A 25,408-nucleotide genomic window follows, 5' to 3' on the forward strand; every position below is an offset into this window, starting at 1 on the left:
AGATTCTTTACAATGAATCTTGTTCTGTTGCACAGTTCTGGGAGGTCAAAATTACATAAAAGAATGATAGGGGATCCTTTCTTTTAAACTCAACTTGTTTGGTGGCAATCCCGGGGTTCCAGAGAATTTAAAAACTTCGTAGGGTAATAAACAGCTTGTTCAGTAGTATCCATTACTGTATCAGTGGATGAGTAAACAGAAAAGTTACTAGGAAGAATATCCTGTACGAGATCTTTAACATATTTAATGCTGTCATATTTCAGACATAGTACTGACTTTATTCTCTAACAACATTTTTGTAAACTTAATTAAAAATTTGAGGTTAGTTAGAGGCTTCACTGAGTGAGTGAAAGAGGAGGTGAAGTAGTTTTTCAAAATAAAATGTAGATAACAATTTTCCTCTTGTCTGGAACTGTTAGTGTGCAACTGTAGATTTGTACAAAAGACAAATGTTGGCACATTCTTATTTACAGATATAAATAGAAATGTACGTACTAAATTTTGGGGAAAAGTATTAAATGAATAAACACACCACAGATCTAATATATTATTCAACCTAAAAGAGGTTCTCCCTAATAATTAAAGATTCCCTTTGAGAGACTTGTGCAAGATATAGAGAGAAAAGAACATGTATATATATATAAAATTAATTTTTTTTCCAATTTTTATCAATACTTACCACATGGAAAATAAAAAAATTAAAGAAAGAGCATAAAGAGAGAGAAAGAGACAACAAAAAGATAAGAATCTCTTAAAGTGAAAGTAATTAATTTATCTGTTTACTGATTACATTTAGAACTAAATAGATTAATCCTATTATAAAGTTGTCCAGAAACTAAAATCAGTGATTTTGGAATGATAAATGATAAATAAATTTGATCTAGGCTATAAATGACATAAATAAAATTAATTTAAACCATAATACCTGGCTTATAAACTTAGTAACTTAATTTTTTTTTAGTAGAGATAATAAATCTCTTTCTACCAAGATAAAAATGTTCTAAAATAAAAATTTTCTAAATTTTTTCCTGGAAAAATATAATGGATACATATTATTAAATTGCTTAAAATACAAATAACAAAGAAATTTTGTTTTGTGTTATTTCCACCTCATTAAAAGAAAACTGCTGTTTGGATTTCAAACAAATTAAACATTCACCGCTTTTCTTCATATTAAAGAATTAAACAACCGAATAATGTATTCAGAGCAGAAAAAACTAGCAACATTTCAAACATAAACCTTTATAATTTATGTGAAATATTAATCATGTTACGTGAGCTTTATATATGAATCCTGATTCTACAATAAATCAAAGTCAGTATTTTTTTGAATTTGTTCCAATAATATACCATTAAAAAGTAATTAAACATCACAAATGAGTTTTCTTACAAAAAAACAAAATAATAAATTTACATTATAAATTTAATTTAATCATTCTGCAGATCTATAATAAAAAGAATACTTTTTGTAGTTATTTTTAATTTAAATCCTCTACAAATGGTAACCATTTATATTTACTTATACATAAAGAAAGATGCAACAAAAAAGGATGTGGACATTATTTCCTAGAGATACACCTGATCAACTGTAAAGAAACCATAATGAGTGTGGTTTTATAAGGAATGAATAATCTATGACATCTTATTGTACTGTTTGTTTGATTGTAAAACAAACATACATTTTTGTTTCAATTAGATTAATCCTACACTTTATTTAATGCATGAAAACAATCTTAAGAAATGCAAAAGTGGAAAAGATCATTAAAAACTTCTTTGATTTTTTTGTTGTATCCTTTTTTTAAGCTTGGTTGCGTCATATATAAAAGAAAATTAATTTTTACCTACATTTGAAAAACTAGTTTTATTATATACACTATTACATGTATTTGCCTAAATATGATAATACTTACAGATTTGAAACTCAATGTAAAAGTAAACCATAGAATAGTAATAAATTTTCCTTTTTGAAATACAGATCATATTTTTACCTTAGCTACATCTGCCAAACAATCATTTTTAAACATATCAAAATTTGAAAATTGTCACAATATTTCTATATAATGTCATTATTTATTGAACTTGAATCATCTTCAGAGTTTGACTTTTTTATACATGAAACTGAGTTTACCCTTCTTACATATGTTAAATTACTAGCTGTTACAATTTGAAAATTTTATGGCCAATGTGTTTCTGTTCAGATTGGCCAACGGTCATTCTGATCTTTCATCATTTTTATGGCCAGAATGGGAGAAGCATTTTGATTTTATCATTTTGCTATTTAGTACACACACAGCTTCACAATGCATCACTCTTTATTTTATAGTGTTGTCTTTTATTTTTCAGAGACAGACAAATCCTCTTATAGACATTTCATTCTGCTTACCCTTTATTAAACACATTCTAAGATAAAGCAGACAACAATTGAAAATTGTGAAATCAACTTAGTGGTAGAATAATCTAAGGTAGCCCTTTCATGTTCTCATCATTTTATTTCTACCTAAAATAGTTTTAGGTTTGTGAGATTGAAGGTGACATAAAAACATCTACCTGAGTTAATATTTTTATACTTGCAACTGAATATAGGGTTGGCTTCCCAAGGACTGCTAAGTAGCTGTTAATGACCCCCTCATAGTTCCTTTATTAGAGAATTTACAACATCTGTCTTTCCTAATATCTATAGGAGGGTAGAGGGCAAAAAACATTTTTTTTTTGGTTCCCCAATTATGGAAAAAAGAAAAATTCTCATGAGTTGAATGTTAGAATTATTCTGAAGTTTCATATTTTGCAAATATCATTGCTTGCAGTAATTATTTATGTTACAAATAAAGTTGTAAAATCTTATACTGAATTATGAAAAAAGTAGAACATAGCTAAAGATATTTAACTAATTTGAAATTATGATACCTTATCAGTAGATTTAATGAAATAATTGGTGCCACTGGCTACAAACCGGTGTTTTAGTTATGTACCAGTTTGCACTAGTACAATTACTCAAAATCACCGATATTTATATAAAAAAGTAGAACGAATTTCTAAAATATAACATATATCTAATAACAAATAGATAAAGTAAATTAAAAGAGATGAAGGTTAAAAGTATACTATTTTTTACAAATACATAACTAATTTTTTTTTATACACTATACAATGTAACCTAGTTATTGCTTAATTATTTTAATATTTTACATAGAATTTTACATATTTCATAAAAGTTAAACTTACATGCAATTTCACATTATACATAAAATCACTATTATCAGCTTTTTTTTTACCATTACAATTAGAGTTAAAACAAACATAAATAAGGCTCTAAGAACAAGGGGAGGGGACTACCACAATGATAAAGACCCTGGGTCCCTCACAAAGCAAAAAGGGGAATGAGAATAGAATGAAAAGAAGAAGTAAAGATGAAAGAAGAATTGAAAAAAATATTAAAGATGGACAGTAAGAAATGATGCATAAGTCTTGGGAAGAATAGATCAAAATCCCAATCAAAGATCTGATCCAATTCCTGCCTGAGGTTGATGCCAACAATTCACATTTTCAGAACATCCAACATTCCATCATCTCTGTCTCTATGTCATCTGTTGCTAGCAGCTGAAGTTTGTTGAAGATCCCTAGAGTACTCATGTAGTAACTCCAGAGAGAACAGATCTTGTAAGTCCAGCTGTGATCAATTCTGTGGCAGATGTTAGGCTCCAAACCCTCCCTCCAGGTAATTGTAGCTGTTTTAATTAATACAGAAACCACTCCGAAGAAGATCTTTATAGATTTTTATCTTGGGTCCTACACAAGACAATAAAAAACAGCTCTACAAACATTAAAAGCCAAACTCTCTAAAGCAAAGAGAGGTGAACGCCAGAAGAGTAAACTCAAGACATAGAATTCCAACCCCACCCAAAACACAGAATCGCTAGCCCACCATGTCAGACACTAGAATGAAAGGGATAGGGATATTATTTGGCAACCTCAGCCACTTCCGTAAAGACCTGACCACCTTATCGAGCTCATTCAGAACGGCTCGATAGGCCATTCTGAAAGACCTATCAAACAGTCGCCGGAACAGTCTGTGCAGAGGTGTACACCCAAGTCTAACCTGCTGTCAAGTCAGGTTAGGTGGAGGTCTTTATCTGGCAAGGCAAACAGAAGACAAAGGGGCAGGAAAAATAATGGAGAACCAGTCAACAATGGACTGCAGGTCCTAGTGAGCCAGAGTTCACCACAAAGCGGATTGAGCTATGCTAACAATTCATGGGACCGCCGCCACCAAATGTTAGAAACAAGGAAAGAAAGAGATTAAATGGCACCTGGAATAGAATTGCAGATTACTGCCCTTCAAAAGAAGAAGTAAAAGAGGGACCAACCTCGGAAACAAGCATAGAACACAATTGAATGGGTGTCAAGACAATAGACACAGAAGTAGGTATCATTGATGTCGTTGCTCCAACAGCCACAGAAGTTGATGGGCCTGGGAGCATAGAAAGGCACCGGGACTCACGAGACAGAACAGGAGAACTTCCAGATGACATTGAACCAGCAGAGCTGTCAGGAGAAGCATTAAGTTCTACGATCGAAACCTGAATGAGTCAACATAATCAGCTCTTCTGCACATTCTCTTGATGGATCTGAGGGTATGCCTGGGTACAAACTTCAACAAGTGCTGGTTAATAAATTTAATATAGTCTCTTGCAGCCAAGGAGTCCTGTCTGGTTATGAGCTGCAACTCTTTCAAAATCCATCGCACTTTCATAGACAATTATCACAATGGCAGCTTCATGTTCCACAGGATGTTTTCATCACCTATTCACCCCTAGGCCAATTGCTGTAGTAAATGACTGCTGACAGATTTGGCAGACATAACAAAGTTGTTGCGGGGTAGAAAGAATGTTGATAGAAAAGAATGTAGATGCAGGATCCTGTTTTGACTGAGAAAAGTTGGTTGGCCAATCCTTCTCAACCGAGGCTTGATTAATGTAGTCGAAATCAACTTGATTACAACTTACTAGGGCCGGCAACCCCAGTAAGAGGCGGAGGACCCGAAGGCCCTTGAAGAAGCATTCAGGTCTGGTTCCCCAGTTCCACAAGCATCCCTTCAAAGAACACATGAAGGGATTGCGTACTAACATTGCTGCCATGAGAAAGCACCTGATCCACACATGTGATGGCTCCAGAGCCAAATCCCGTAGGGAAAGACACCCACTCACTCCTCCCAAAAGGTACAGAGAAATTGGCTCTGAGGTGGTCCCCACTTCCAACACCACTTCCATCTCTCATATCCTAGATTGGAACATAAATGATCAGTAAATTTAATTTTTTAAATACGTAATATTTTTTAAAAAAATGTTATCTAATATAAGCATAAAATGTTGCTGTATTTTTAAAAAAAATCCAGTAATTAAGTAATTTTATACATTTAATTGCATCAAAATTTGAAAAAAATTGTCTGATTTTTTTCCATATTCTATTAATCTGTTTATTTTTTCTACGAGGGTTTTTTATTTTTTAAGGTCCGATCAGTCGCGAAATAAAAAGCCGCGCAAAAATCGAATGAACCTTTGCACATATGTGTTGCGCAGCGTCTCTAGTATGGCCTTCAATCACGCCGCGTCATTCGTTTTGTTCTGAACACGCAGCTAGCACGTAAACATGTCTACAACAATAGAAACTCCCGTCAACTGTGAAGTGCGTGCGGTAATTCGATTTCTTCAGGCTGAGGGGTGTAATGCAGCTGAAATTCATCGACGAATAAGTAATGTGTGAAACTTCAATGAGTGACAGCAAATGGTGCAGGAACTTTAAAGCAAGATGTGCAAATGTTCATGATGCAGGCGGTCCGGGAAGGAAGCGAGTATCAACCGATGATCTCTTTGAGCGAGTGGATGAGGCAATTCGAGAAAATCGTCGGTTCACAATTTCTGTATTGCGTGATTCGTTTCCTAAAATTTCAAGGTCAGCTCTCAAACTGTGTGCAAGATGGGTTCCCAAGATGCTGTCCGACCATCACAAAACAATGAGACTGGACGCCTCCCTAACGTTTCTCCAGCGCTACCACAATGAAGGAGAAGATTTTTTGAACAAAATTGTCACAGGCAACGAGACATGGGTCCATTTCGAAACTGAAGAAACAAAAGAACAATCCAAACAGTGGATGCATTCTCATTCTCCCAGTAAACCAAAGAAGATCAAGCGAACCTTCTCCAACAGAAAGTGTATAGCTACTGTGTTCTGGGACCGGAATGGAGTTCTCTTGGTGGAATTCATGGAACGTGGCACGACCATCACTGCAGCCTCTTACTGCGTGATCTTCAACGTCTACAAAGGGCAATTCAGAATAAGCGGAGAGGAATGTTGTCATCAGACATTGTCTTTCTCCATGACAATGCTCGGCCGCACACTGCAGCTGCAACAAAGAAGCACCTGCAGCGTTTTCGTTGGGAAGTGTTTGATCATCCACCATACAGCCCGGACTTGGCTCCATCCGATTTTCATCTCTTTGCTCACATGAAACGCTGGCTAGGAGGACAACATTTTGGCACAGACATTGAGCTGCAGACCAGCGTAGAAACATGGCTGAAAACACAGGCGGCTCCGTTCTGTGACGAGGGTATTGGAAAGTTGGTACCACGCTACGACAAATGTCGAAATCGGAGTGGCGGCTATGTAGATAAATAGCGTAAATATGTAAGTACTTGTAACAAATAAAACATTTTTCATTTTCACTGTGGTTTTAATTTCGTGACCGATCGGACCTTGAAAAAAAATAACCCTCATATACTATTTCTTTTTGGGTCTAACATATAACAGTTCGCTTAGTAAAATTTTTTTTATAAATAAAATATATTATATTTATACTTTTATTAATGTATTTATTCAGATATTAGATCTGAGTGTACCGATCTCATATTTTCATAATACTTACTCCTAATTACTCGTATATTTCATTAATAATGAAAATACTCTATATGAATCATAAAACAAATCCCAAATAACTATCTCAACCTATTTGCTCTCTAAAAGTTGCTTTATTATTAAAATATTTAGGAAAATTCCAACTGCCCTTTGCGTTAAAATAATGAAGGAAGCAGGAGAAATTTTATATAATAATTTTGAATTTAAAGAAGTAGTAATGTTTGTAATGTATCCTTGTTTCTTTCATCATAATTAATCATTTAATTTATTATTTATTTATTACTTATAAGTTTATATTTCATGCAATATAGTTGGCATTAATATCTGACCTAAATTACAGTACAATAAAAAAATAAGAATTATGTTACATTACATAGGTATTCATACTTCAATATTAGTTTCTCATAATTTGCCTATCAACCGCAATAAAAGATTATCTAAATAATTTTAGTAATTATATACCTTTATATTTCCTTGTTACAGAGATATCTGGATTATTACACATACATGGGAAAGAAACAGAATATCTGATAGCCCTATCACAAATTATTGACTACTATAAAATACTTCTTTCACTTTTTCCAACACGTCTGAAATAATTTTCCCTGCAGTATGAAATAATGCAATTTATTAAATTATTTCCAGTTTATATACAAAGAACCTATTCCCAGCAAATAAGTTTTAAAAAGTGTGCATCTTATAGAATTATTATAAGGTAACATGTGAAAATTCTTCACGGTTCACAAAACCAATAAGAAACAACTTAATAACTGAAAGACTGAAGTTAAACTTGTTCTCCCTCTTCATAAATATACTTTAACTGTATACTTTCTATTTATTAACTGCACCTATGTTGTAAATTTCAGTTTATTTATATCAGAGTTAAAATTGAGAGAATGTTCTTGAAAACCTTTTTATTGGCCTACAATGAGTATTAAAGTCTACATTTACAACATTCTACATCTTTACTCAACTCATTACTTTCGATTGACTTTTTAAAAAATTAAATCCTTTTTAATAGTGTTAAGTAACAAACAACTTTCAAATGCAAGATATTTATATAAAAGCGTAAATATTAGGCACATTTGATATCAGATGTATCAAATTTTTAAATTTTAACAGAATCTTATTCACACTACGGGTAAGCCCAAATTTCATTTGAAACAGTTCAGATTTCACCAATTAAAAATATTAAACCAAGCAGTAATGTTAGATAAGCCTTTGCCAATTCTTATACATACCAGCTACAATATAAATAATTAAATAAATTATATAATTACAGTATTAGATACCATTACATTTCTTTTTTCTACAGATATTATCTGAATTATTACATGAACCCACATGTTAGAAAACAGAATAATTAATAAACATAAAATAATTTATTAATTACTTTAAAATTAAACAAATTTATAATTAAATCATAACTGAAGTTAGACTTCAGATAAACTATATTTAATATTAATACCTTTCTATAAATATTAACAAATCACTTAATTTGATTATAACTTCCATGATTACTTTGATTGCAATTTTATATAATTGTAGTATTTTTTTTTAAATATTATTTTGAGACTTTACACATGCCTTGCCCCTAACAAAACAGAGAAGAGGTAGTCCAAGCCTGACAATGTTGTTGCCAGGTCCACTCCCTAGCAAACGGGACTCGGTCTTTTCAATTTTTTTTTTTTTTTTTGTCCCATCATCCCTTATGTTAGCTCACTGAGCCACATTTTACTATCCAGTTCTTTTGTTCTTAATATTTCGGCAACCACATTCTCAATCTTCATCCATTCTTGTGGTCCTTTCAGCATGTATGATATTATTGTATCAGGGCTTATTACATTCATATTTTCTCTGTTTCTAACCTCTATCCATTTGTCACATTCAAATAGCATATGCTGTGGTGAATCCAGATAACCGCAGTAACCGCTTTTCTTAAACCTACATAAGTAATTTTCTCCATGGCTGAGAGTAACTGGGAGATATAATATCCCACCTCCCCATGTCACCTCCCCAACCATGGCCTCAATCTGGGAATCAGTCTTTTTTCCAATTGCTAGTGCTGGATGTTTCCCATTCTGTTTGCCATTCCTCATTTAGCATTTCATCGGAATTTTTCTTGTTCATGCCTTCTAATATTCTCTTTCTTTTCCTCGCTTGAAGATGGATCGGCGGGATCCCCACCACAGTCGTTGAAACTGTTCTATAAGCAGCCAAGATTTTTAGATTCATTGTCCTTTGTAGCGAGTTGAACTTTTTCCTATTTCTTTGTACATTGAATGCTATATACCACACTGGGGTGGCATAAAACATGATAAATGTGACTACTGCCAGTATCATCTTACGTTTTCAGGCTTTACATTCGTTTTAGGCTTTTTATGTTTTGGCCATTTATTACCCATAAGTCTGCCTAGTGAATTTATAGTTCATTCAGACTTTTGTGTTATTTCTTCTATGTGTTTTGTGAACATTCCTGATTGATGGTACCAAATTCCTAAATATTTTTCTGACTGTAATCTGTCAATCATGTGGTCGTTCACCCTGATTCGGATAAGTCTGATCTTCCTTCTTCCAATTATTGGCAATGTTTGTGTTTTTCTCAGCTCAAGGTTGAGGCCTCTATCTTTTAGCCATCCATTCGCCAATTCTATCACTGCGTTAGCTTTTTGTTCTATCTCATCTTCGGTTTGTCCTAACACTAAGAGTGTCAGGTCATTGATGTATGCTATTGAATATGCTATCATTGACGTGAAGCCCAATTGTGGGGGGGGGGGGTAGAAGATAGAGGAGACCCAGATCAGTGAAGATCTGGGGGAATGGGAAGCCAGAAATATGAGAAAAAAGATTCCCCCTTATAATTGTCTCACTTGGACTTAGAATATTTTCACTAAAACAGTGAAAAATATTCCAAGTCCTTGTTTACTACTAATAAATGACATCAGTCTCTTTTTCCACTTTGTCTTTCGACTTAGAAAAAATTTAACAAATTTCTAGGTTTAATATGTCCAATTTCTATACTAAAGTATAGGAAAAAACAAAAATCTAAATAACTAATTAGTCCGTCATATAAAACTCAACAAATGTTTTGTCCATATTCTTACTAATTATTCCCCAACAAAATCCAATCCACAGTTCCAGAAAAAACACCAAAAAACCAATCCAAAAACACATATAACAGCGGAGCAAAACCATACACTTCTGTACACTTATGCAATCCCAACTCGACTTTAACACTATATATTATTTTTACACAACTTACTACAATTTGAAAGAAGCCAGTTTCACAAAAAGCCCCTACTGTTACACCATGTATCCTCAAGGTCCTTTATACCAAAAAAAAAAAAAAAAATATTTCATACTGCCCAGAGAATATCTCTTCAGCTACCTTTTTTTCTTGCTTGAGGTCTCCCTACAGTCATAGACAAATTGCCCATGCTTTGCCCACCCATTTTAACTTCTTTCCCTAAACAGATTCTGAACTCTAATATATTTTATTAAATCTTTTTAGTCTAAATAATTTGTATGATAGAACATCGCTGAAGTTTAACCTTACATTTTCATACCTCTGTACCACACATGATAGAGAAAACCCTTTTTTATGTAGCTATTTAGCTTTCCTCAATGATTATACTTTAAAGAGAAAATATACGTAAAGAAAAAAATATATAATTTATTATCATTCCAGTTTGCAGTGAGTTGTGTTGTTCAAGTTTTGTGGTTGTTAAGGTTTATTTTTGTAAATTTTTAAGTTTTTTATTTATTTATTTTTTGTTTGATGTAAATGAAGAATTTTGTACCGACTGATGATGTGAGATCCATGAAAGTCAACTTTTGGTTTTTAAGGTGTTCTGTAACGGTGTTTTATGGTTATTTTGTTGTTATTTGATAAATACATAAAATATATATATTATATATATGTTAACTCAGTCAAGCCAGATTCAAACAATTTTTATTTTATTTTGATTGAATAATAAATTTAATTTTTATCTAATTTCAAAAAATGTTAAAGTTTAACCTGGATACTCAGTAACTCTTTCAAACTTTTACCTATACAACTCAATTGATTTACTTCTCATTTAATTCCACATCTACAGCCATAATAATTTCCTTAATATCATTTAAATCTTAATTTTCTTATGTGGAATGTCTTCAATTCTAACAGAACTCTGAAATATCATTTACAAAAACTCTTTATTTTTTTTTAATAAATTTGACTGAGGTGGTCCACCTGCTGGTTTAATCCTTTTATTATTTTTTGTATCATTTACTGGGTTTAGAAATATTAGTTAGTCCTAATAGGTGTAAATTTAATAGTAATATTTTCAAGTTTAACATTTAAAAATTCAAAGAGTCCATTCCTCAAAGAAGATCAAGACAGATCCAAATAGAGGAAATTCTTGGCAGATATAGGAAATATGGAATTCAGGAATAGATTCAGAAAAGGGACTTGCTAATCTAAATTACTTTTAGAAAAATGTGGATCAATTTAAATAATAAGAACTGTTTTTATCCATGGGAATGTTTACGTAATTTAATCTGATTCACCAATAATTTAGATAACATTTTATTAAATAGCATTTTATTAATGAAAATAAATAAGTATTTTAACAAACTACGGCAATGTACAATACTTAGTATAGAAATAAAATAATTATATAAAAATGTTTCCATTTGAAAATAGATTGAGATAAATTATATTTAGCTATCATCCACATAATTGATTTTTCCAATCTGAATGATAAATAGGAATAGTTTAAATAAAACAAAGTCGAACACACTAAATTAAAAAAAAAAATCAATATTTTCTTCTAATGAAAATCGTAAAAATAAACCGTTAATAAAATAAATCATCATTAAATAAACTTTTGAGTTAAAACTAAATTTCACTGCAAAATTACCCAATGTTAATAAAAACTGAGGCCCTCTAAAATCCAGCTTCTAACATCCATCAATCTAATATTGTCAATCCAACAATTACATTTATACTTTATTCTAAAATACGATACACATGATTTTTCAATTTATTATATACATTAATAGTAACATATTATAGTCTGGGAGTCTGAATAAATATTGTACTAGGAGAAAACACCTACAACTTCTCAGATATAAGGCTCAAAGAATAATCATAACTAGATTACATGCTTTTAATATAGAATATGGGCTTTTTGTTTTTCTCATTATGAGACCATTCCCAATGTTTTAATTTAAAAGAAATAATGTTTTTTTTAAAGAAAAAATAAATGTATTCTAAAGAATGCATATAATACAAATAACTAACACAATTTGTGTAAAAATAATGTACATAGCATAAATAAATCAATAGGATAAAAAGGTCATGTGACATTTAAAAAAAAATTGTGGCCACATATAAAAACAAAATAAATATATTAGCTGGTATAATGTGATTTATTTTTTTATTTTTTACTATTATGAACTTTGACCATTATTCTACATCATTTTAACAGGAAAATATGATGGATAAAATTACTGGTAAAGAAATTTCCTTGCTGAGAATCCGTCCTAAAATCATGTTAAAAACATGCTAACCACTTCGACAAGCCAGATAGTGATTCAATTCATTATATGCTGTTTTTAAAATCAATTCACATTCCAGAAATTATTATTCAATCAGTCATAATCAAATCTGACAAGACATATATGCAAAATATTGAACCAGAGAGTAATATTTTCTGTGTGAATAATTATTGATAAAATAATGATTATTAATAAAATAAAATTGATAGAATTTGATTTTTAATAAAATAATATGCTGCTATATACAATAAACAGATTTATTTAGATCTAGGAATGAAAATGCGACTAAAATAATGTCCATGGTAGGGGCATTACCTATAATTATGTTTAATTCATTCAATGATGGTATCATAGAATGGTGAATAAATAGACAGTGTTGTGAAACTACACAAGCTTTCGTTCTAACTCCTTGTTTTTCATAAATAAGTTAATCTTCTTAAATTCAGGTATTAAAGATTAATCAATCTTAACTTATAACCAAAAAATGTATTAAAAGCATTTTTTATTCATCTAACTAATTAACTTTGGGGAAAAAATAATAGTAATGCTAAACAACTACCTTTTTTTTAAATTTTATTAAAACTAAAATTTCACAATAACATACTTTAAATGATTTCACGTCTGTAATATGTATCTAAAATAGAAAAGCTAATTATGGGAAAAACTGGTAATTTTTTAAGGAGATTCTATAATTCAATTTGAATTTCAGGGAGATCTAACTGCTTAAATTTATATTATATTATGTTTGTTAGAAATAGGGTTTACTCATTAGTATTAATAAGTTATGAGGTTCAATAAGAAACCTTAAGTTTTATAAAAGTTTTACTTTTACTATACTAAAATAAAAAATGCTAATAAGTGTGATAACTACACCATTACAAGTCTAATAATACATATTTCCAAATTACAAAATTTTATGAAGGAATAAAAAGCAAAGAAGTTAACTTTTGCTAACAATATATTTTTTTGGCTGAACCTAGGAATGATTAAATAGAACTGATTTTTTGGATTCACTGGTGAGGAAAAAATTCAACATAAAAAAATAAAAAATCACAACAGATGTAATAAAATGTGGAAAATAAGGAATGATGAGTAAGTTAGAAGACAAGGTACCAGGCAAGAAGCTAAGAATTTTATTACCTTTATTATAAAATGGAAAAAATAGTTGAGGTAAAAAAGATATTAAAACACATTAAGGAAAAAATTATCATTATAATGCGCTTTATAAAAGGAAAATAACACTACAAGAAAACAATTTATAAAAATAAAAACATATTTTATTTTGCAGTAGAGGCTTTTGATGTGTTACAAAAAAAATATTTAACATTATATAGACTGATAGTGTGAAAAGATACGAAAGTTTTAGAAGAGTTGGAGAAATAAAAATTTCTACAAAGGACAAGTCTGTTGAGCCTTATACTCGTATTAAGGGATAAAAGTTTAGTAAATTTTATCATAGAAGTAATCTTGTATGTAAATAAGTAAAGTATTAATTAAAAAAGAAAGCCAGTATGTAGAAGTCAGCTTTTTATTTTGATAGAAAATGTGCTTCTCACATTTCCGCATGAAACAAAATTCTATGAAAACTATCATAATGAATATAGAATTAAATTTAAAAAAAACTTTTAACAACACCAGTTTAACTTTACTAATATTTTCTGTTAGATTCGAAACTGCTACAGCTATCAGCCATTGTTATTTAAGTTATTTAACTTCAGTAAACTTTAGAAATTATTTATTTCAGATAACATTTCATCCTTATATAATATCTTCAATTTACTTCCTCATCCAAAACCACATTTCTTACTGTTAGACCTACATGGTTTAATGTACATAGTGTGTCACAAAGTTCTCCTGGGACCTTCATAACCTATTCTACTCGAAAATAATGGAAAACATTCATATAAACATATAATCTAAAATGTTGCAAGTTACAACTAGTGAAAGATATGGCTCGATTTCAGTTGCCCACATAGTGAAGTTGTACTGAAAATGTTAGCATGTTAATTAAGGGGCAGAATAAGTTTCTTATGTTTGACCTGAAAATTGAATAGTTCCCAAAATCATACCGGCAATATTTTTTGAAAAATATGGGGTAAAATACGTGTTTCTTATGTTTGAGGTACAACAACTTTGTTAAATGGGTAATAAATACATAAAACCTTTAAATAAAACTTGTAGAAAATTTAATTTTGAACAAAACGGTGAAAGATAAACTGAATAAAGCAGAGAAAATTTAGAAATTTAATTTATAAACAGTACACTAGACCAAAGTGTATTACACATACCAATTTATAATAAATGTTCAAAAATGAGTCTGTCATTTTCAACTCATATCTTGGCATGCTTTTGTTGCTCTTATTAGTTCTTTAGAGCTGACTTTAAGTTGCTCAGCCGCATTCATAATGCAGACAATTAATTTCTCACGAAAATGTATATTTCTTTTGTATACAATATTTTTCATCCATCCCCCAGATGACAAGATCTAAAGTTGTTGACTTCATCTTGAGTGAAATTTGTCTCGACAGTAAACAAAACATAGTTTTGTTTAGCGTTATCGATCTGTATTCTGCAGAACTCAAAGCAATGCAGACCGTCTCCTGGGTGTAGATGTTGGACTGGCTGTTTATGACAAGGATAAAACATGTTTTGCTTAAGTGCCCTCCAAAACATCAAATGCAAAACTCCAATTCACTTAGAAATATGTCATGTGCTGACATCTGGACTGCATTGATAATAATTTCATCAATATCAGAGTCGGGTTAGACAGATCATTTGTAGCTGGTGCAAATACTAGGTAGTGTACCTCTTTCCCAAAGATTACGAAAAGTCACGCTATTTGTTTAGGATTTGAAATCCTTTGAAAAATGCATTTCATATTCTACTGCATCAGCAGTAGCATTAACATTATTAAACACACGCAAAATGAACACCATATCAGCGTATTCCTCTGTAAATAAGTACACCATTACTTGAATGGCAAACCGATCACATTCAAATTAAAATTCACAGAAAACCTTTGCTAACAACAGAACATTCACAGTACCCAATATACCTTACAGAATGATTTAAACACCAAAACAGTATTGCACATTGTTGATTAGTTATTATTTTATGGTCAACTTTGAAATAATCATTTTTCAAATAATTTTTTGTACCTGTAATTAATAAAAAAATTATCATCTAAGTCATTTTTATTTTACAGTTGAAGTGGAATTTCCAGTTTTTCGTAAATTTTGTTTTTACAAATTTTTCACATTACAAAGAAAAATTTGGTTTTTATTTACCTTAAATAAGTACTTTTCTGACAAAATGTGGTAATGTACTGCTTCTAAACAAAATTTTAATTTTAATAGCATTTCTTTATTTATTCAACTTATCTTAGACTATTTTGTTCAGAATTAAATATGTTACAAGTTCTACTTAAAAATTTTATGTGTTTATTACCAATTTAACAGTGTTACTGTTGGGTAAAGTTAACAAAAAACACACAGCTCGTATTTGCCAAAAGAAATTGGACTTTAATTATGTAAAACAACTGAACTTATGTTAAAGCATAACCTTAAATTAAATGAAATTATGAAATAAACATAACTTAATTTCACATAAGAAATATCAACTGAAATCAGCATATCAGTAATAATAATATTAAAATGAGAAAATACATGAATATACATTTTTTAAATACACAATTTAGCAAAGCCTGAAAACAAGAGAACATAAAATACCTTATTTTCAGTTACATACTTAAAATATAACATCAATAGAAAAGTGTAACTGGAAAACAGTTGCACTACTAACATATACTAATATGAAAATTAGCAATGAACAGATGTCATTAACTTAGAAAAATAAATTACAATAATCTTAATTGGCACTGGCCTTTTCTAATTTATGAACATCATCAAACTTAGCATTAAATAATTAAAACTAGCAATTCTAGTTTAGTGTAGAAAAAAGGCCACAATAATATTCTTGTACAAAAAGAGTTAAATACAATAATCAATTTGAAATAAATAAACATATAAATAGAGTTCCTTTACTAGTAAGCTTTCTTGAAAATATAAAATTACAAAGAAGATCTAAAACATAACTGCACATTAGGAGTAATTTGCTTTAGGTTAATTTACGAGAAGTATTATGAATACAGTTCATGAGTAGAAAAGGATTAATCTCGGCGATTAACAAGTTACAAGAATAAATTATAGAGTTAATGACAATAACAAATTGTAATAATTAAACACGTAAAAATAGGTAAGCCACCTATCATGATTGCACTTAAGTGAATAAATGGTTTTTTAAACTAAACTTGAAATCGAAAGGCATAAGGTATGACGAACGGAATGTTCCACAAATTTTAATGATAAAATAACCGTTGAACGTAATAAATAATGAAAATTGAACTTGCCTGTAGCACACAAATATTAGCAAGAGACGAACTCGTGAATGAAGGTAAATGAATACATACAGTAATCCTTGGCGTATTCCGCACTAGTGTATCAGGAATACAGGGGTGAGACGTGGTTTAGAGGTAGAATAATACGTAGCATCTCAGATATGTAGCAACGAGTTTGGAGAGATTCTGCATCGATGAAAATGTAATCAGCAGCTCGAAAAGATTCGGCGTCGATAGAATTGGCAGTTTGTAGTGATTGAAACACTTTCCACAGAGACGTAATATAGAATTTGAAGAATAACTTAACGAAGAAACGAGGCAAAACAAAACATAGAGATCGGTGAAATTACGAGACACTGCCGAGTAGAGCTAGAGAATGTTTCGACGGAGAAATACCACAACGTTTATAAGAGTATGAAGACGACAAAAGTATTAACATTATACGAGAGAGAGAGAACATCGAAGCCTGGTCCTCCACTGGAAGACCAGGATCCGCACAACGTGAATTAGAATGACCAAGCTGGCGTGGTGAGAAGTAGGGGAAGCGAACAAAACAATGGACAGAAGAGTGTGTGTGTGTGTGTGTTGACAACAAGAGTAATGTCCTAGTATTAGTATGAGAACGATTAGAGAAAACGTGCGGAATTCGGGAACGAAGACATAACAAAAATAATTTACAAGCAAGCAGACCACTAAAGAATTACGTAAGACAGATAAAATAAATTCTGAATACGCAAGTTGAAGAAATGACATCAGGGCAGACAAAGAGGAATAGACTTCTAGGAACTATGACAATATTGAAATTGGTGAGAACAAAAATACTTAAGAATAATATATATATATATATATATATTAAGACCAAACAGCAATAAATAATGCGAGATATGAAATACGTTGACACCAATATGATGATGCAATCAGTAAGTCAAACTGGAGACTGAGAGAAATGATATCGAAAACAAACCCAAACAACCTATTTAAAAATACACGTAGATAAGCCTTACAAAAATGCAAACTAAAATTACTAAGCCTGTAAACTACAAGACTCGACCACAACCTTGGATTCATTCATTGGAATAAAAACAACTTTACGCGTTGGCCTAAACAGTTACTGTACCTCAAACATAAAAAAACAGGGTATTTTACCCCAATTAAATGCTCTTCACCCCAAATTTCTCAAAACCTACTGCAGATACAGTTTTATGACCTATTTCATTTGATTTTTCAGGTCAAAAACCATAAGAAATCACTAATTTTGCCTTAATTGATGTCCTAAAAATTTCAGTACAACCTCATTTTACCAGGACAGCTAAAATCCAAACAAAATCTTTCACTAGCCATAACTCACAAAGGGAAGCATTTTAGTACTATATGAACTTGATATGAACTTACTCCATTACTTTCATGTGTAGAATAGGTTGTGAGAGTCCTGGGAGAACTACGTGATACATTCTGTGCTTGTTTTAATTAGGAAATAAGATTGAAGAAATTACAAGTTTTTTTAAAGATACAGGAAAAAATAATTTTGATTTAAAAAACAATTATCTGAACATTCTGGTTTAAAAAATCAAAGAAAATATATTTATTGTAAATATGTATATATATAAAGGAAAATATTAATTTTTATGCTACGCTTGTATATAAATCCATCATCTGTTTCAGGTTCATCGTCATGGGGATAGAACACCTTTAGAATTTTATGAAAATGATCCTTATAAGGATGTAGAAAAATATTGGCCAATCGGAGTAGGTCAGTTGTCAAATGTAAGTAAATCTGTATATATATCTTTCAACTATCATTTTATCACAAAATTAAATAAAACATAAAAAACTATAGAGTAACTGTCTGTATTATTTTAAAAAAATAATAAAAAAGAAAAGCTAGCAATAAGTAGGCTTAATTTTGTTCTATGCATTTGCAAATCCTTATGGTAAGGTTAATAAGGTTTATTATTATCCTTACAAATACTTGTTTTCACACACGCGTGCTTGTATATATGTTATGAAGGAAAAATAACTTTTTTTAAATTTACTTTAATCATTTCTTAAGCTAGTTAGTCAGTCTTAAGGTAATAATAAATAATAATGAATAATAACAATATTTTAACATTTAAAAATAACTAAATTTTAAGAATATTATCAAATTGGTTGTCTGATAGAGTTGAAATAAAAGTTGACTTTCAATAATCACAGGTCAACAAAATTAAGGAATTTGAAAGTTATTTGTAATTTGATAACTGATGTTATTTCTGCGCTGATTTCAAATATAGCCACCGTTTTTCTTTCTATCACATAAGAATTTTTCACAATACTAAAAAAAGAAAATGGAAAAATGGCATATTATATATGTATTCCTCATGGAAAATGTTTATTTATAAAAAAGTAAAAGGACATAAAGAAAAAATTTTTGCTCAGTTTCTTATCTCTACGAAGACTTATACTGCCTTTTTCTTTTCCTTTCAACACTTCTCAGGCCACATTTTCTGCTGTAGTAAGCCTGCGGATTGTCTCTATGGATGCACTAACAGTAGTCTGCCATTCATGTTCAAATTCCATCTTCCCTGATTTCTGCATTCCATTTCCTATTATCTTTGTGAAATCTTTCACCCAGTTCTTCACTTACAGCACCAAGATTTTCAGGGAAGTAATCAATATGAGAATGCAGAAAATGTACCTTCAAGTTCATCGAACAACCCGTCTTGGAATTTCATTAGCATGTTTTCCACTATACACTTAAAATTTGGGTCCTTATTATTCCCAAGAAATTTCTTTACAACTTCTTGCTTTCCATGCTTCTTTTTCAATGTCCTCTATTTTGGTTCGAAAGACTTCTTCATCTTTAAAAAGTTTAAGAATATCTGAGCCAGTGAAAATGCCTTCTTTCACTTTGGCTTCTGACAGTTGAAGGTTTTAATTTCTTAAAAACTTCTTTAAATAGAACCTTTACAAATTGTTTCATCAATCCCAGTTGATGTAAAGGGGAGGTAGGAGGGCTTTTTGTGAATCAACCAAACTTTTCCATATTACACTTCTGCTCCCAAGTTCTAATTATACCCTACATGGCCAATGGCCAATCGCCATTCTTTTCTGATGCAATATTCTTTCTTCTCCTGGCTGTCCCATTCACACAAGATGCAGGGATATTTGGTGTATCCTCCATGCTGCCCAAGAAGCATACTTTTACGTCACCACATATTATCCATTCATGATTGCAATATTTCAGTTTAGACAGACCCAATTCTAAATGCTCATAGGGTTCTTTCAAATACAGGGATTGTCCCACTGGCATTGAAGTATATTCATTGCCATTATGAAGAATAATAGCTTTAAAGCTTCTTCTGGACAAGTCAATAAACAGCCTCCACTCTTTCACATCATACTTTATGTTCAACTGCTCTATTACAACAGGAACATTGTTATAATAAACCATCCAGTAAGTTTTTCTTTAATCTAGATCCTAAAAAGTCTGCTGAATTTTTAGTCATTCAGTTCATGCTGTGAAAAACGTTGTGGTTCAGAACTACCAGAAATAAAATCAACAACCATTATCATTGTCATCATCCTACAACTCTGTTTCGGAGTTGTTTAGTATATCTTCTAGTTTTTCTGGAACTGAAGGTACAGGTACATCAGGGCTGTGAGGTACAGGACGTATTGCCGAATAACAATTTGGATACACAATTTCTTTCTAATTTTCTTAGATTGAACCCTTGTACATTACAAGAACAAAAGTAGCAATCATCACTGTGATTTTGTGGTTCTCTCCAGTTCATTGGTTCTCCAAACTGAAAAGACTTTTTCTTACCTTTTTCCATTTGCATAGCTCTTCCACACAAGTAAAACAAACTATATGAGGGGCCCATGTTTTATCTTCGTCACCAAGTTTTACCTCAAAATAGGCATAGTACACTTTTAACAAAGTCTGTAATACTTCTTTGCTGTTTCTTCAGCACAAACTCCCCACAAATTTAACAGAAGGTACAGGTGAATTAACACAACCCCTTGGAGACATTTCAAAATAAAAAAAGGACAGCACAAGTAAAATAACTTCAAAAAATGAAAGAAAAATTAAAACACTGTAGAAGGTCTAGAATACTATTTAACATTAGCAAAACCTTTCAACACAATGTTCTAATTGTAATGATTTATTTTTATTTCAGTAGAGTGAAAGGGAGTAAGAATGAGTGAGTAATCTAACCTTATCTAATAGCTTGACAAAATTGACTCATGAAATCACTAATTAATCATATTACATCATCTTATTAGTCACTCATCTTACTGTATCAAATCAAAATTATGAAAAGTATTTGTATTCATTCCATATACCCAAACTAATAGTAATGTATCAAAAAAATTAACATAAGCCTAATTTTTTATTCTATGTTTTGTAAATAAAATATACTGATTATCAACTTTGAGAATATTAAAAAAATTGATTTAGTAAAAAAATTGTACGTGATGGAATTTTTTGACTATTTTTCTTGGACCAGCACACAAAAATCTATAAGAATCAGTTATTAGTTCTCAAACAACTTTTCAATTGTTGACCTTTGTAATGAACTAAAACATTGAGAATTGCAAAATACCTGAGGTTCTTTATTTGTGTATGACTTTTAGCCTCTAAATAATAACAAATAATTAATATAATAATAGCAATCTGTTTTTAAATTCTTTCTGTTGAAAGAATACAATTGAACCAGGTTGTACATGGTGCAAGCGAGCAAATAAAATAAGACCTCTGAGGCCTGAAAGATTTTTACAAAGTATGGCTGTAAAAAAATAGTTAAATTAATAGTATCATGATTAAATTCTCTCTATTCTTTTTCTATTCCACTAACAGAAACCTGCAGGAACATGTAAAGATTCGAGTTAGGGTCACCCATTGAGGCAGAAATTCTAACATTAAGCACGTACCAGGAAGCCTTAGAATGAGAATTGTAGAAACTCTTTTTGCTGATGTGACATCTGGTTAAAGAGTAAAAATTTTACAAAGCATCAGAGGTATAATTTAACAAATTTATGAAATTTTAAATTAAATTCATCGGTAGATGGGAGAGAACTTCTCATACAGTTTTAATCAAAAAGTAATAACTGGCTTTCTGGAAGAAAAACTTTTAATGACTTATTCCTTTTCCTCCCCCAAATCTCATGGTAACATTCAAAAGTTTATGATTATCCCGCTTTGTTGGTTTCAAAACCTCTTGATAGTTTCAGTACCACTAGCATAATCACAATAACCCCCCTATTTAGGGACTTAGTCCCGTGTTCAGAAAAATCCATGAAACCTATTATGTTTATTTAACAAATAAACAGTGGTAAAATAATAATATCTATTATGACTCTTTCTTGATGAACCTTGAATATCAAACAACTACAACTCGGCTCATAAGCCCTGATGAAATAGCATCAAACAATTTTTATTCATCATAATTATAGATACTCAACAGTTTTAGAATAGGAAGTACTGTCTATAACCTTACGCTATGATACAAAGATAAATGTAATTAAAAATTATCATGAATATTTTTTAAAACAATTCTAAGCAAAAGAAAACAAAAATGCCAGAGAACTCCTCATGAAGAAACTAATTTAATTATAATTTTGATCATAAAGTGCAGTTTAACATTATATAATAGTTTTGACAGTGTTTAATAATGGTATACATGAAAAATCTTCTAAATGATGAACTTTAAATACCTTTAAATACAAAAAAAGTAAAATAAAATAGTTAAGTCATCAAAAAAAAGGCATTTAGCAAATTTCAAAACATAAAAAAATATTCATAAATTTTAATAGAATAAAAACTTTCTAGTTTTACATAAAAAAGAAGGAATTATAGGCTAAATAACTAAATTTTAAGGAAACTTCTTATTACTTATCCATTGTACGAATAATATATATGTAGTTATTAAAATTATTATTGAAAAAATTGTTACAATATCTACAATGGTAAAAATATAATTTACTTATAAACAGTTTCTTGTATATATGAGTATGTTGCAAAACACACATTGGAGTTTGCGCCTGGTTCAGGCTCCATACTGCTGAAACCACACATCCCCAACATCCATTTCATCAGGTCTTGGCAAAAAAAGGGGTATCTGCATGCTTGCGTGCCGAGCGCCGAGGAGATCGCAAAAAAAATCTGCCTTACCGTCTCAATGATTTGGGGTAATCTCATGGACTATTCCTGATCTCTTTTCAACGCTGCCAGTTCTGCTGAATGTGTTTATCCACGTAACAATCGATTGCCGACCAGGAACGCCAGCTCGGGTGGTAATCTTGAAGTGTGCGCTGAATGCTCGCTGCGTGGCGACGATCGAGCGACAATTAGAAAAGTAAGCCTCTATGGCAAATACATACGTCTTCTTCTTCCACCGCATTCTCGGTACTGAAGTGGAAGGGAGAAAAACTTCCCGGCCTACCCGTTCAAATGAGACCATCCGCACATTCTAAGGACCAAACCTCGCTTCTGGCGCCTAATTCAAATCAGTAAATTATCAGATGAACCCTGTATTAAAAAAAATGAAATTTAGTAATTTTAATGTAAATTTTTTATTCAACATCTTTTAAAAATTTTCAGTACTACATTGCTATAAAATATTCTTCAGTGTTTAATATTTTATTCATTCTTTATGTAAACAGAGAGGAAAATTGCAACTATACAATTTAGGAAAAACACTTCGAAAGGATTACAAAACATTTATCCCAAGATATTCTACACAGGCTGTTAGGGTTAACAGCAGTTCATTTGACAGAACATTAATGAGTGCTGCATCTTTGTTAGCTGGAATGTTTCCTCCAATAGGTGACCAGATTTGGAATTATCAGTTGCTTTGGCAACCAATACCAGTTCATTCTACACCACTGAATAAAGATATGGTAACACTCATAGATGTATTTCATAATTTAAAAAAAGTATTTTGTAGACAACATTGATGCAGCTCTTTGGAGGTAAGTAAAAATATTCATGTGTATTTTCATTCATATTTTCAAGAAAATTATACAGGAAAAGGAAAGACTATTATTAATAAACCCTGAATAGTTATAGTCATGGTATCTTAATATAAGCTACTGAAATTTTAGGAGTAAGTATTAAATTCTTAATTATTTTTTTTGTCTTCACTTATTTGATTGGTTTGATACAGCTCTCCAAGATTCCCATCTAGTGCCAGTCGTTTCGTTTCAGTATGCTCCATACATCCTACATCCCTAACAATTTGTTTTACCTATTCAAATGTTGCCTGCCTGCAGTATTTTTCCGATCTACCAGTCCTCCCCAATATCAAAGCAACTATTCCAGGATGCCTTAAGATGTAGCCTAAAAGTCTGTTTCTTCTTTTAACAATATTTTTCCAACGCTTCTTTTTTCATCAATTTGCTGCAACATCTTTTTATTTGTCACTTTATCCACCCAACTGATTTTTAACATTCTCCTATAACACCACATTTAAAAAAAAGTTTCTAATCATTTGTTCTCTGGTACTCTGATCATCTAATTTTCTTTTCCATATAAAGCTACGCTCCAAACAAATACTTTCAAAAATGTTTTCCTGACATTTAAATTAATTTTTGATGTATATAAATTATATTTCTGACTGAAAGCTCTTTTTGCCTGTGATATTCAGCATTTTATATCGTTCCATGCTTCGTCCATATTTAGTAATTCAATTTTCCAAATAACATAATTCTTCTACCTCCATAGTCTTCTTATTTTTATATTCAGTCATCCGTCTACATTATTTCCACTACATTTCATTACTTCCATTTTGTTCTTGTTTATTTTCATACAGTAATTATTGTGTAGAACTTCATCCATGTCATTCACTGTTTCTTCTAAATCTTTTTTACTCTCAGCTGAAGTTACTATATCATCAGCAAATTTTAGCATCTTTATCTTTTCACCTTGCACAGTTACTCCTGATCTAAATTTTTCTTTAAAATCATTAACTGCTAGTTCTATGTAAAGATTAAAAAGTAAAAAGTAATGGGGAAGTTGTGGGACTCCCTTTCTTATTACGGCTTCTTTCTTATGTTCTTCAATTATTACTGTTGCTGTTTGGTTCCTGTAAATGTTAGCAATTGTTCTTTTATCTCTATATTGAACTATAAATTTTTTTAAATGATGAACATTTTATTCCAATCCACATCATCAAATGCTTTTGCTAAGTCTATAAATACCATGTATGATGGTTTGGTTTTCTTTAATCTTCCTTCTACTATTAATCTGAGGCCTAAAATTGCTTCCCTTTTCCCTACACTTTTCCTGAAACCAAATTGGTCTTCTCCTAACAATTCTTCCATTCTCCTCTCAACTTTTCTTTACAGAATTCTAGTTAAGATTTTTGATGCAAGAGTAGTTAAGCTATTGTTCTGTATTCTTCACATTTATCTGCTCATGCATTCTTTGGTATCATGACAATAACACCTTTTTTGAAGTCTGATAGAACTTCCCCTTTTTCGTAAATATTACACATCAGTTAGTATAATCTATCTTTCGCTTCCTCACCTGCACTGCACAATAATTATGCAAATATCCCATCCATCCCAGGAACCTTTCTG

At 31.0% G+C, this 25,408-nt stretch overlaps 1 protein-coding gene across 2 annotated transcripts in view; it reads left to right on the forward strand.

The window, feature by feature from the left end:
* LOC142327416 (prostatic acid phosphatase-like) overlaps positions 1 to 25,408 on the forward strand; it is a 56,057-nt gene that overhangs the window by 12,487 nt on the left and 18,162 nt on the right. For both annotated transcript variants that reach the window (XM_075370455.1, XM_075370456.1), the window contains exons 3-4: positions 18,509 to 18,610; positions 23,492 to 23,728. In XM_075370455.1, coding sequence (XP_075226570.1) covers positions 18,509 to 18,610; positions 23,492 to 23,728 — 339 coding nt within the window. The remainder of the gene's footprint in view (positions 1 to 18,508; positions 18,611 to 23,491; positions 23,729 to 25,408) is intronic.

The sequence above is a fragment of the Lycorma delicatula genome, chromosome 7, assembly GCF_047948215.1.
Source record: "Lycorma delicatula isolate Av1 chromosome 7, ASM4794821v1, whole genome shotgun sequence".
Lineage (NCBI taxonomy): Eukaryota > Metazoa > Arthropoda > Insecta > Hemiptera > Fulgoridae > Lycorma > Lycorma delicatula.